This window comes from Dunckerocampus dactyliophorus, chromosome 6 (assembly GCF_027744805.1).
Source record: "Dunckerocampus dactyliophorus isolate RoL2022-P2 chromosome 6, RoL_Ddac_1.1, whole genome shotgun sequence".
Lineage (NCBI taxonomy): Eukaryota > Metazoa > Chordata > Actinopteri > Syngnathiformes > Syngnathidae > Dunckerocampus > Dunckerocampus dactyliophorus.
The window spans coordinates 9,154,314-9,168,833 of NC_072824.1; the positions used below are offsets into that span (position 1 = coordinate 9,154,314).

Below are 14,520 nucleotides of genomic sequence, written 5' to 3' on the forward strand. Positions count from 1 at the left end.
TCCTGAATTTTTTTTTTTTTAATGCTTTTCCAGGTTTACTCCCAGCATGGATCGTTGCTCTCCAGCAGCCCGCAGCACAGTCTGGGTTCAGAGGGCGAGCGGACCTTCAACTTGAATGACAGCACCGTGCCCACTGCCACGCAGGCCCTCATGACCATGTACCGCCGCCGCTCGCCAGAGGAGTTCAATCCCAAACTGGTGAGCTTTTACACAACTGGGAAGTACATGCATGCCATTGCAACTTCCTGTCTTTGATATGTCAGCCTGGATTTTCGATGAAATTTTGGAGAAAGTATGCAACACTTTGAAAACCCCTGTGCTGTATGTTTCATCTTGCTTGTTTGCTCAGGCTAAAGAGTTTCTGAAGGAGCAGGCATGGAAGAACCATTTTGCCGAGTACGGCCAGGGGGTGTGCATGTACCGTACAGAGAAGACCAAAGAACTGGTCCTGAAAGGCATCCCTGAGAGCATGAGAGGCGAGCTCTGGCTGCTCTTCTCCGGTGGGCTTTGACCACATGGCATATATACGCTAAACCGCCTTAGTTCTCACCTGGAGCGTTCTGGTCTCTTGCGTTTCCAGGGGCCATCAACGAGATGGCCACCCATCCCGGCTATTACGAAGACCTGGTGGAGAGGTCGATGGGGAAATACAACCTAGCGACAGAGGAAATTGAGCGAGACCTTCACCGCTCGCTGCCGGAGCACCCCGCTTTCCAAAATGAGATCGGTATCGCTGCCCTCCGCCGGGTCCTCACGGCCTACGCCTTCAGAAACCCCAACATCGGATACTGCCAGGTACCATACATAGATTTTGGGTCCAGATGATGATAATTATGTCCAGGCATTGTGTTGATATTTGTTTGACGCTACAGGCCATGAATATCGTGACATCGGTGTTGCTGCTCTACGCTAAAGAGGAGGAGGCCTTCTGGTTGTTGGTAGCGCTTTGTGAGAGGATGCTGCCAGACTACTACAACACCAGGGTTGTAGGTCTGTATGTTGCTTTCTTTTTTCTTTTTTTTAAAATTGTAACTTTTTCACATTTTTGATTAATTTGTAATGCAATTTTTGTTGTATTGTGGAAATTGGCAAGATATTTTTTTTGAAAGTAACTTTAAATTAAATATATAGAGATTTTTTTATATTGGTTATTTATTGTTTTTAATAATGATATCCCAGCAAAGGTTTGATAATACTAAATTAACCCCAGACATTTTTAATTGAAATAACTTGTATTTTTAAATATTATTATTATTATATATTTTTTAAATATTGCATTGCAATATAATATGAATATGTTTCTATTTTATTATGATACTTTTACTATTATTATTATTATTATCTGTCTCCCCTGATTGGCTTGGAGAAATCAGCCATTCTATTTTATTAAGATATTTTTACTATTATTATTACCTGTCTTCCCTGATTGGCTTAGAGAAATCAGCCATTCTATTTTATTAAGATATTTTTACTATTATTATTACCTGTCTTCCCTGATTGGCTTAGAGAAATCAGCCAGCCAGGGAACATAACTCGTATGTTGCCACAGGACACTCCATTATGCAGAGGTGGACAACCTGTTGCTCGTGGCACCAGTACCAGTCAAATGTTGCGACACACTTGCTGATGATATTGAATGCAAAAGTGGGTCAAAACGTTGGACTGCTCCTGTATATTTTTACATGTAGACCTAAGGACTGAAATGCCCACTGATGGGAAGAAGATATACCTGAATTGCTCATTGTGATCTTCCCGTGCCAGGAGCTCTGGTTGATCAAGGTGTGTTCGAGGAGCTGGCCCGCGAGTACGTCCCCCAGCTGTACGACTGCATGCAGGACCTCGGCGTCATCTCCACCATCTCGCTCTCCTGGTTCCTCACCCTCTTCCTGTCAGTCATGCCCTTTGAGAGCGCCGTGGTGGTGGTGGACTGCTTCTTCTACGACGGCATCAAGGTGATCTTTCAGCTGGCGCTGTCCGTGCTGCATGCCAACATCCACCAGCTGCTGGGGTGCAAGGACGATGGCGAGGCAATGACGGTGCTGGGCAGGTAAAGGCGAGAATGGGACGGGGATCTTCTGATTGTTGACTCCTCCTAAACCTAAGAGTAAACGTTTGCTTCTCATAGGTACCTGGACAACGTGACCAATAAGGACAGCACCTTGCCACCCATCCTACATCTGCACTCCTTGCTGACGGACAATGGAGAACCACATCCAGAGGTGGACATCTTCAAACTGGTCCGCAGTTCTTATGAGGTATTTTATGTAAATCATCTGGTCTTGTGGTTTGCTGGTCCTCAAAAGAACTTTCATAAAGGCTGTGTGTAGACTTATCATATTTTGTTTCCTTTAAAGGTTGTTGGTGCATGGACCAGCATTCAAGTGAACGACTATAGAAGTCCACCTTTTACTGATAGGACTTTTTAACCTCATGCTAGTGTCTTTTGAATGAAAACATGTCTTGTTTTTCATTGACTGACACGTAAATCAAGCTACTACTGCAACTACACTTTGAGTGTTGAACGTAATATTCCAGCAGATTCTTGACGGTGAAAGTTAAATTATTCGCAACCAAGTCTACTGGATGCATGCATGTCAAAATTTGGTAGCTAAATTAGCCATTAGCCTTTGAACAATGCAGACTTCAACTCACAAAAACATCAAAGTGATACTTGAATGATCACATAAGCTTTGTGGAGACAAACTTGTCCACTTCATCACCTTTAGCCGCCTCAGCAAAGGCACTTGTCATCAGGGAGGTGTGTTTGGACTCCTTATCATGTTGGAAAATCACCAGGGAGGGGATTATGTTCTGCTTCACAAATGTCACAGTTGGAATTCATGTTTCCCCTCGCAATATGAACCGCAGCTCACTCACTGCCGGCAGCACTCTGGCCGCCCCACACCATGACGCTACCACCATCAGCTGTTTAGACAACAATGGCTGTGCTTTGACTTATTGTCACTGGATAGTAAATCTATACTGCTACACCAGCTGTACATTGACTACTGTAAAGTCTACTGAAGTTTTTCTGGGGTCCGGTAGCTAGTTCCTAGTCAGCTATGGTTTTTGCTATCAGATGCAAGGTTGTTGACATTCCCTGCTCGTTCTGTTTCGCCCTTAGAAATTTGGCTCCATCCGAGCGGACGTCATCGAACAGATGCGTTTCAAACAGAGGCTGAGGGTCATCCAAACCATTGAAGATACAACAAAACGCAACGTGGTAAGCACAGACTCCTTGCGACTGAAGGAGCCATTGTTGCGCTTGTCGAATTAGAATTGAGCGTGGAAAAACTCAAGATGGTGCCAGCGTTCTAAACAGTCTGCTTGTTGTCCATGCTCAGCATTGTTCTACATCCACTGATTATGCAATTATCTTGACAGGTAAGAACGATTGTAACAGAGACTGCCTTCGGCATGGACGAGTTGGAGGAGCTCTATGTCCTCTTCAAGGTGTTTATGTTACCATGAGTGGACTTTTTCCACTATACAGTATGACATCATAAAAATATTCCAATTCAAACATCCGTGTGTCTTTCGTGAGGCGGAACACCTGACTAGCTGCTACTGGGGAGGCAGCAGCAACCCAACGGAGCGCCACGACCCCAGCCTGCCCTACCTGGAGCAGTACCGCATTGACATGGAGCAGTTCAAGGGCCTCTTCAACCTCCTGTTTCCTTGGGCCAACGGCACCCACTCGGACGCCTTGGCCATGCGCTTCTTTCGCCTGCTGGACCAGAACGGGGACGCCTTCATCAATTTCCGGGAGTTCATCAACGGCCTTGGTAGGTGCTACTAACTGCTAACTCCCCTACTGTCATGTAACTTTGGTGCTATACCTATTCAGCTACACGCCCTAAAATTACAGTGGGTGTTTTGTAGCATGCATTGGAGCTGCGTGAGAAATGTCAAGTCAATCCGACTTGGGTAGAACTTTGGGGTTTATTAACAGCGCCATCATGTGGTGTATTTGTCATAAAAATAATGGCACAGGCAACACCGTAAGGGTGCATGTTTTTACAAAGTAGAGGAGTTAGCTTGCACAAATAAGTAGTTTTAAGTGTTACTATTAACAACAGTTACTGTGTAACTTCTTTTTACGCTTTAAATGTGACTTCAAACATTGTACAGTCTTTCATGGTGGTTTTATTTCCCTTATTTTTTATGGAAAATATAAAAAAATGCCCAAGGCTCTGCTGTATTATATATTTTTGTATGGAAGAGGGGGGAAAAAATACCTTGATTTTGAATAGTAGCTCAGTGTTTCCCTCGGGAGTGTAATCTATTTGTGACAGTGGTGGGTGATGTAATTCCAAAAAGTGAGATGCAAAAACAGATATGTTTGCAACTACAAACAAACTTTCTTCTGTCACTTATTTTTGTCTTTAAAAAAAAAAAAAAAAAAGTCAAGAACAAAACAGAGCCGCCTGTGGGTGCTTTTAGATGGGAGGGGCCTACAGCAGTGCTCGCTGCTCTTTGAGAAGAGTGATACATGCTTTCATGGCAGTCGCCAAAAGTCTCTCCAGCTGATTTGTCGCTATGTAGCGAGAAAATCACAGTATCAAGTTAGCAACACTGATCCCCCCTGCTGTGTTTTCTTATTCTCTGGCAGAGCAGGTGCATTATAATGCGTGTATGACTGAGGGTGAACCGGTAGTGCCAAATTTATTTGTCACAAATCACAAATGAATCAATGTATTAGAAACACTGGTAGCTGGAATTATTTTCAACAGGATGGCAGAATATCTTTTCCGAATGTTATGAACTCCTGTTTCCATGCCATTGTCATATTGAGCTTGATATGCTGCTGGTGAAGTGGTGCCACAGTGTGAATCATGCTCAACTGGCCACAGCTGACGTCATTTTGTTCTTCTTTAAGCCCTGGTCACACCGCCCGAACTTTGCTGTAGCGTCCCTGGAACGGTGAAAAAAATTCATCACCGCTCGTAACCACGCACCACCGTTTAACAGAAGTTGGCCCCCGTTAAGGCAACGCCGTATACGCTCGGTCACCACTGATGGTCTCCTACCGCTCCGAAAGTTTTGAGCTGCACAAAATATTGCCAGCGGTGAGGAGCGGGCAATTTTCCGCTACGGCAAAGTTAATCACCGCTCCAACAACGCTCCGTCAAAGTTTGGCGCTGCTAGACGGAAGTTCGTGGACGCTTGGGTCCGCTACGCCAATGCAAAAATCTTGAACGCTGGACCACTGCTGCTTCACCAGCTTTGCCCGGGCGGTGATTAAACGTTGCAAAAACTTAGTTGGAGCGGCTGTAAGCGCTTTACGAGCGGACACGGGATTGCTGGAACGGTGTCAGGCATTGAAGCAGCGATCCATTGCGGTGATGAACTTTGGTTTGCCGTTGGTATGGAGGTGTCAGAGGCGGAGCATAATTTCGCTATTAATACGGGGAGAAATGGGCCAGGAGCCCATTTGGAATAGCCGTTGAGTGCAGACCTCAGTTATATCGAATTTGCTCAAAGTTACAGTAAAACTGTACTACCATGGAGGTGGAGCTGTAGAATGAGCCTTCCAGCACTTCATGAGTGTAGTGTTTGCAGACACATTATATTTATACTGCTACATGTTGACCAGTAGAGGGCACTGTGGGACTGCGAATGGGACAACAGTTGTGTGAATGTGGAGCTGTACTGTATGATGCATGCGAGCAGACCTGGCGATTAAAGTCATAAATAACTAATAGGCTTGTTTATTCGACACCACCCACAGAACAATGAGGATGCCACCAGCCCGCATGCGCAGAACACCGCTCTATCAACGCTCGCGTCACCGCTAAACCAACGTTCGCTACCGTTAAACCAACACTAAAGCAACGGCGGCTTCAGCGGTGCACCTCTAGGACAACGCCCGTGTTTTCTTTTTTTTTTTCTCATTTTGTGCGCGGTTACGAGCGTTGATGATTTTTTTCACTGCTCCAGGGACGCTACAGCAAAGTTCGGGCGGTGTGACCGGGGCTTTAGACTGTAAACTAGTTGAAAGTTGAGACTGGATCAACAGTACCTCTGCTGGTTGCAGTGAAGTACTGCACTCTGTCTTTAACACGCAAGTTGACAGAGGTAACTCGGGTCAAACTGGTGCGACATCATCCTCACTGGTTTGAATAGCTTGGTTGGATTAGGTGGTCTCACCAATTTGATGTGTACAAGTTGTATTTTGTTTCCACAATGCCGTCACACTAATGCAGTGTTGTTGGTGCGTTGCAGGCATTCTATGTCACGGGGACCTCACAGAGAAGCTGAAGCTCCTCTACAAGATGCACATTTTACCTGGTCAGTGGTGGCCCAGGCCAAACTCGTCTTAAAAAAATGCAGATGATAGTTGTAATTCTGATGTCAGCTCTCTAAATTGTTCCTGTTTTCTGTCAGAGATGATGAGTGAACAGGAAGAACCTGACTCCGCCTTCGAGGCCACTCAGTACTTCTTTGAGGACATCACCCCGGAAACGTCAATGGGTAACATTTTGCACAATTACTCATCTCATTGTATGCATTTTGCACACTAAGAAAATGAAAAAATGGTGGGGGGGGAAACAATCATCAATATATCAAACAAGAAGTCAGCGTGCTACTGGGTGATATGCTTAGTTAGGTTGGTGCTGTGTATACTCCCTATCTGAGGACATTATTCATAGCAGATTATCCATGCTTCTATATGTTTTCCACCAAGACATGGTGGAAATCTTAAAACCAGTTCAAACATTGCTAGAATTTGCATTTTGCACATTTGGATCTTCATGAGGTTTTAAGTAGAGCTACAATATGCAAAAGCAAGAAGGGGGAGTGAGACAAAAAACATTTACAACTTGTAATTGAAACAAAACAAAAAAACCCTAAAATAGGTTGTTTATCAGCTGATCAAAAGTTTAAGACCACAGGCTATAAAAGCCAAAACTTGCTCAAAATGTTTATTTTCTGTCAGGCATTCACACTGTCATGCCCTCCTGATGGCTAAAGCTAATGTGGCCTGTGAGGCTGTGCAATTGTATGTTGGTAAACCTCACTCCCTCTGCCTCGATAGCTGCGCTGAACACACGGTCAACAGTCCGGGCTTTTAGCCGTGTGGTCAGCGCTCTCGTCTCCCATTGTGAAGGTCCTGTGGTTGAGCCCCGGAGCGGGCGGTGTGAAGCAGGGCGGGTTACACTAAGAAGCTTTCTCTTTTTCAACGTGGTCGAATTGTGGAGCTGCATAAGCAAGGCCTCTCGCAGCGTGCCATTGCTGCTGAGCATTATGGAACAAAAGAGTCAAGTGGTAGATCCAAAAAAAATCACACCTGCGCTGAGCCGGAGGATCCGATTGGCTGTCCATCAAGACACACGGCGGTCTTCCACCCACATTAAGGCCCTTACTGGTGCCGACTGCAGCGCAATAACCATCAGACGGCATCTGTGGGAAAAGGGTTTAAAAAACAAAAAACAAATTCAAAGACCTCATCTCCTTCAACGCCACAAAACTGCCCGTTTAGACTTTGCCAGAGAGCATCAAACATGGGACATTGAAAGGTGGAAAAAAGTTTTATTCTCTGATGAGAAAAAATGTAACCTTGACGGTCCAGATAGCTTCCAAGGTTACTGGCATGACAAGGAGATCCCACCTGAGATGTTTTCTACCCGGCACAGTGGAGGGGGGGTCCATCATGGTCTGGGGGGCTTTTTCATTCAGTGGAACACTGGAGCTTCAGGTGGTGCAGGGTCGTCAAACGGCTACTCATTACTGAGTCCTAGTGAGAACATTTTTTGCTCTGGTTTGGAGAGTTTTTTGTTATTTTTTTGAGAGATGGTCATAACTTTTGATCATCTGATAAACAGCCTATTTCAGTTTTAATTGTTTTCAAAAAATTACTTTTTCAAAATGCTTTTTGTCTCACTCCCCCTTCTTGTTTTTGCATAATGTAGCTCTACTTAAAACCTCATTAAGATCCAAATGTGCAAAATGCAAATTCTAACAATTTTTCAACTGGTCTTAAGATTTTGATCAAGTGTGTATGTATGTATGTACAGTATGTATGTATATGTGTGTGTGTGTGTGTGCGTGTGTATATTTATTTATTTATTTGTCCTATATTTTCCCATAGGAAGTAGAAATATTTAATTCCAGCATCAAACTGTCGCTATCATCAAGCCAGAACAAGAAATACAAATACAGTTGATCCTCTGATGTCCATAATGCCTCAAAAGTGGTACAATTCGGATTTTCTAGGAGAAATACCCCTCTAAATTCAAACAAAACTTTTCGTCATTCGTGGCTTCACACAAGACTTCACCAAATCACGTGACATTTCATCTTTTTAAATCCATCCTGTGTTTTGATTTTTATTTGGCTTTTGGTTTATTTTGTTTCTTTGGGTATGTCACCACAGAAAGGGTACTAGTGTTGGCAGAAGAGGAAAAGTGTGATAATAACCACAGAACAGGAAATAGAACTGGGACATAGGACAAGAGTCTTGCTGCTTAGTACAATTTGGGAAATATAAATATTAAATATTACACTGTTACAATTTTACTTTATTTTTGTTTTATTTTGTCCAATAGGTAATTTAATTAAATTTCTCTTTGCACTTGTATGACGAATGTTGGCTTAGATGGTGACAGTTTGACCCTGTCATGCTCCACTGTATTATTCTGTACTAACGCTACAGCTACATTACACAATCATTGTTTGTCGCATCACACAACTGTCTGTTCATTCACATATTGGCCTCATAAATATTTGACATTTGGTGCCGGATTTCACTCAGAATAAAGCTTGCAGTCAAAACTCCAAACAACACCACCAACAAAAGCAGTCATGGCTTATTTTTTTGCTATAATCCACGTTGTACTCTCTCCTCAGGCCAGGACGCAAAAAACCGAAGCGAGAAGGATGATGGCTTTGTCAGGGTTACGTTTAAGACAGAAAAGGGTAAAGCAACATTGACATCTGAATGATCACATCAGTCACATCACATACTGTTGTTACGGCACGCACTCTCACTGCTCTACTGCATTCAGGCAGTGGACCATTTAAGTATGGCGTCACTTTATTACACGGTGCTTTATCACTGCAACTAATACTTCTAGAATACTTTGAGTCTTTCTGTTTATTTCTACAGTCTTGTGCAAGGTGGTAGTTATCGTGAATAACTGGTGGGAGGAGGAATGGCATTAATAATATAAAACATATAGAACACAGTATGCTGCATTCACACGTGAATGAGCATACCCTGAGCTTTAACTTTGTGGATTATTTTGAATCGTTCTTTTTGTTTATATGGGGAAAGTGTTGCATTAAAAACTGGTGGGAGGAGATGCGACATTAGTTATATAAGACATATACTATATTACATTCACACGTGAATGAGCGTACCCTGTGCTTTAACTTTGTGGATTATTTTGAATCGTTTTTGTTTTCATCCTGCAAGTATTACACGAATGACTGATGGGAGGAGGAATCGAATAAATTTTACAGTATATAACACAGTATATTGCATTCACGTGGGAATGAGCATGCCCTGAGATTGTAGATTATTTTGAATCGTTCTTTTGTGTGAGTGCGTCCTTGGGGAAACGACAAATAGTTTCCTCTTGTCTCGGTTTGTTAAACAAAACAGACGCCATCATATTCACGCCGTGGACACGATCTGTCATGCTCATAAACTTTGTCTCCCATGGCACCAAAAAGAAAAGGAACCTTTTACCGTCCTGCAATTACACTATCTCGACACACACTTGGAACTTTTGCGTCCAGATGTCACGCTGAATACCACATTTTGTTACTTAAGTAAGCGTAAAAAATCCATGCCCTGTGCCACTTGTCATAAGACGGTTCTTGTATTATGAGAACTGGACTAGCATTGTTGTATTGTACCCGTGAACGAATGCAATTTCACAGCATTTTTCATATTCCTGACTTCCAGTGAAGAAACTCAACAATCCCGACTACCGCCACTACCTGAAACTGTGGAACCAGGAAACCAGGTCTAAAACGGAGCACACTAAAGATCTTCCCAAGCTGAATCAGGTAGGACCTCACCTCCTTCCTTCTCGAGCCTTTGTAACGACTAAGGGTGTGCTCACACGCCACCATTCCCACCGTACTGGACCTGGGATCACAATGAACATTGGTGCTATGGCCCGTTTGCTTGTCCCATCACCTCAAATCTGCTGTATTCCTGCAATTTCCCTGACTTGGTGGATTATATGCAGCCTTTTTGTGATTAATTACTTGCTAGGAGAGCGCTCGCATGAATTAAATGACATGTCTTTACTACACACACAAATTTTGTTGCGGATGAGAGTGCTGTGGGTTTACACTTTTGGATTATTTTGAGTCTTTTGATGTTATTTTCATGTAAATGTGTCAGTTACCATTACGAACGTGCGAGGAGCGCATTCTGACTCTGCTACGTTGCGCATGTGCATGTGCACGGACTCACCTCTTCCAATACGGACTTACTTACTTACTAGTCAAAACATGCCAGACTTGATTGTGTTCTCCTGCAGACCCAGTTCATCGAGCTGTGCAAGACCCTGTACAGCATGTTTAGTGAGGACGCGGCCGAGCAGGAGCTGTACCATGCCACCGCCACAGTCACCAGTCTGCTGCTAGAAATGGGAGAGGTGGGCAAGCTGTTCTGCGCAGCTCGCAGGGATCACGCCGAGGTATGCAAAACCGACCCCTTTGTCTCGGAGCGCAAGCCGAGCCCCTGCGAGGAGAGGAACGGTCAGGACTGTGAGCCATCGCCACCCATGCAGGACATCAAGCTGGAGGACTCATCCCCCAAAGACAACGCCGCCTCGTCGTCCGCCATGCTTATCTCCGACGACGAGGCCAAAGACGACACGTCGGTGTCGTCGTACTCTGTGCTCAGCGCCGGGTCCCATGACATGGACGACAAGCTGCAGTGCGAAGACATCGCGGACGACACGGTGCTGGTGAGAAGCGGGGGGAAGAACAATGGCGGCGGCAGTAGCAGCGGAGGACGAGCGCTGCCTCACAGCACCAGCGTAGACAAAGACTGGGCCATCACCTTCGAGCAGTTCTTGGCATCCGTGCTCACCGAGCAGGCGCTGGTGCGCTACTTTGAGAAGCCCGTGGACGTGACGGCTCGCATTACAAACGCTAAAAACATTCGTAAAGTCAGGCGCCCCCTGCTGTCCACCAGTGACTATGAAATCTCTCTATCCGGCTAGGACACGTCTCATAAAAGATTCGTATTTATTATGTCTCCGTGCGTTTTAGATGCTAATTTTGAATGAATGTGAGCACCTAGCACCTAATTGTAGGATTTGACCACATGTCCAACTTTGACTGTCACGTAATATACTATATAAATATTAGCTGACGTGAAGCCAGACATAGTAAAGTATGTGACGTCATCCACGGTAGACGTGTTTCCACAGTAATCTCCTAGTAAGACTATGTCAACAATACAACACATTACTTTGCACATCCTTATGCTGCTCAGCAACATTTCCTGTTTCCCAGTGCTGGAAAGAAGGAATGATTGAATTTCATGTGTAAACTATACGCCGCTTTTCCACTGCACAGTACCGTCTCACCTCGGTTTTCCCTTTATACTTCTATATATACTTAAGCTCTTATCAAGAAGCTGCATAGAACGCATCAGCCATAACAGGACACTCAAAACCAAGAGAAGGAGGCTCTCTTGTAATTACTTCTCTAAGGATTTTCTCTCATCTAAGAGGAGACTGAGGGCAGTGTCCTGTATTTATTTCTCTACGGAAACATCATTATACCTGGAGGAGACTGAGGGGAATGAGGGGTCCTGTATTTACTTCTAAGGAGACAAACTGTATCCAAAAGGAGACTTGAGTGCGGCAAGACGGTGACATTGTATTGTAAAGTTATCCAACTGGAGAAGGGGGCAGCAAGGATACAAATGTTGTCCTTTTATTTTAAGAAAAAAAGGGCAATGAGGGTCTCCTGTAATGTTATCCAAGACAAAACTGAGGGCAGCAAGAGAATGAAGGCCTGCTGTTTTTACTTCTCCAAGCAGACATATTTTATTCAAGTGGAGGTCGAGTGCAGGAAGAGAACGAGGGCCTCCTGTATTTACATCTGAGGAGATGCATTTTATCCAACAAGAGACTGATGGCGGCAACAAAGCAAGGATCTGCTGTATTTACCTCTCTCTGAGGAGACCGATTTCATCCAAGAGGAGACTGAGGGCAGTGATCCAGCAGTGCAGCGCTGCAGCAAAGTGGGCTGCCCACTACAGTACCTCATTCTACCTATTTTTGCAGGTGTATATCCGTGGCTTCACTTGAACACATCCTATTGGTCGATTCCTGCCTGTAACTTCCTGTGTAATGACGTTCCATAATAATGATGTAGTTATACAGTACGTATCATCAGATTATAATATCATGTTCATGTTTTGTACAGCAAATAGGAATGCTAATAACTATATATGATGACAATGACACTACTTTCACTTTGTCTGCAATACACTCTTTGTGTACTTTATATTTTATTTTTTTTGCCTCTTGCCTTGACCTTTTTTGTACTTTTGTGTTTTTAAGCTGCAACAGTTGATAGCCCAAGTATCACTTCATCACATTAAACCACAACTGCTCATGTCATTTTTCTCCTTTGTCCTTGTAGTAAATGCACTCAGTTCTTGGGGCGTGTCCCACGTCAACCAATCAGGGATCAGTGAGCTCCCTGCAATCTTGGACTCACGCCATGACTATGAATAATTGATCAATCAGAACAATCGCTGTTGGTGTGACTTGTTTTTGTTTTTACATTAAAGACGCTTCCTATAGTCACTCATTACCTGTCTTTGTCGTTTAAGTCATGCCAATAGAAAAAACAAAACTATCTGGGGGCACTGATCTAACATTCTGGTGTTCTACAGCCATGCCTTTTTTAATTGCTGTAGGGCTCTTTGAAGATGTTTTCCTATTTAAAACCAAACCTATTAATTTTTTTATTACACATTATGAATATTCATATTGTTTAAAACATTTTTTAATAATCTGTTGTTTAAAAATGAAATGATTGTGTAATAAATTGCTAGAAAAAATTGTTTTTGCAAGACTGCAGTGGACTAAATGTCTCCCACTAGGTGGCGCTACTAGTGTTTTTTTTCGACCAATGCACTTTGAAAATCAATATGGTGTCTAGCAGGGTACGTGGTGGTTGTCCACTACCATGCATATGGAATTGCTTAGTGTGTGTCTACTTAAAATTAAATTGATATGATTTATTTATTTGTTTTTCTTACACCAATATTCCACCTCAGACAAAAATAATAGATCACTGATAGAATTTTAAAAAAAAATGTGAAGTCAAATCCATGCAGCCAGCACTGTAATGTTTCACATGATTATATTACCCTTCAGTGTTAAATATTTGAATGATTAAGTAAAATAAGAAAAATTACTTCATTTCTAAATAATTAAATGTAATACAAATTTTAACAGCTGAGATGATCCACAATATCACACTATTATTTCCCCTGTTAAATATTCTGTATTACAATTTTAAATAAATGAACAATTTACTTAATACTGTCATTTTTTGTAATTTATTTTAGGGTATTTGATGGTGATTTTAAACCCAATTAATATATTCATTTATCATTTTTATTATTGTAATATTTCCCCTGTGTGAAATATTAGTATTGTAAAATGTGAACATAATATATAATTGTTTTTGTTTTTTAAATAATTGTTTGATAAATGAAAATTTTTACAATTTATAAATGAGACAAATGCCGGCAGAACTCTCACAGTGTACATGGAGCCCACAGTGGTGTGAAAGTGTTCGCCCCCTTCCCGATTTTTTTTGTTTTTTTTGCGTGGTTGTCACACTTAAATGTAAAAAAAAAAAAAAAAAAAATGTAATATTAATCCATGACAACACATTAGTCAATGACAACACAAAATGCAGTTTTTAAATGAAGCCTTGTATTAAGGGAGAAAAAAAAATCCAAACCTACATGGCCCTGTGTGAAAAAGTGATTGCTTCCCCTGTTAAAACATAACTTAAATGTGGTTTATCACACCTGAGTTCTATTTGTCTAGCCACACGCAGGCCTGATTACTGCCACACCTGTTCTCAAACAAGAAATCACTTAAATAGGACCTGCCTGAAAAAGTGAAGTAGACCAAAAGTTCCTCAAAATCTAGACATCATGCGGAGATCTAAAGTAATTCAGGAATAAATGAGAAAGAAATTGAGATCTATCAGTTTGGAAAAGGTTATAAAGCCATTTCTACAGCTTTGGGACTCCAGAGAACCACAGTGAGAGCCATTATCCACAAATGGCGAAAACATGAAACAGTGGTGAACCTTCCCAGGAGTGGCCGGCCAACTATAATGACCCCAAGAGCGCAGCAATGACTCATCTAAGAGGTCACAAAAGACTCCACAACAAAGAACTGCAGGCCTCACTTGCCTCAGTTAAGTCAGTGTCCATGACTCCACCATAAGAAAGACACTGGACAAAAACAGCCTGCATGGCAGAGTTCCAAGAGTTCCAAGACAAAAGCC

At 42.7% G+C, this 14,520-nt stretch overlaps 1 protein-coding gene across 1 annotated transcript in view; it reads left to right on the top strand.

Moving 5' to 3' along the window:
* The window catches only part of tbc1d9 (TBC1 domain family, member 9 (with GRAM domain)), a 28,700-nt gene extending 16,098 nt beyond the window's left edge, over window positions 1–12,602 (top strand). Inside the window, exons 8-21 of the mRNA XM_054778083.1 lie at window positions 34–198; window positions 350–500; window positions 581–795; window positions 873–990; window positions 1,762–2,047; window positions 2,126–2,255; window positions 3,125–3,223; window positions 3,385–3,453; window positions 3,545–3,785; window positions 6,226–6,291; window positions 6,388–6,474; window positions 8,851–8,919; window positions 9,914–10,017; window positions 10,500–12,602. Of these exons, the coding sequence (XP_054634058.1) occupies window positions 34–198; window positions 350–500; window positions 581–795; window positions 873–990; window positions 1,762–2,047; window positions 2,126–2,255; window positions 3,125–3,223; window positions 3,385–3,453; window positions 3,545–3,785; window positions 6,226–6,291; window positions 6,388–6,474; window positions 8,851–8,919; window positions 9,914–10,017; window positions 10,500–11,189 (2,490 nt within the window). The 3' untranslated portion in view covers window positions 11,190–12,602. The remainder of the gene's footprint in view (window positions 1–33; window positions 199–349; window positions 501–580; window positions 796–872; window positions 991–1,761; window positions 2,048–2,125; window positions 2,256–3,124; window positions 3,224–3,384; window positions 3,454–3,544; window positions 3,786–6,225; window positions 6,292–6,387; window positions 6,475–8,850; window positions 8,920–9,913; window positions 10,018–10,499) is intronic.
* The last annotated feature ends 1,918 nt before the right edge of the window (window positions 12,603–14,520 follow it).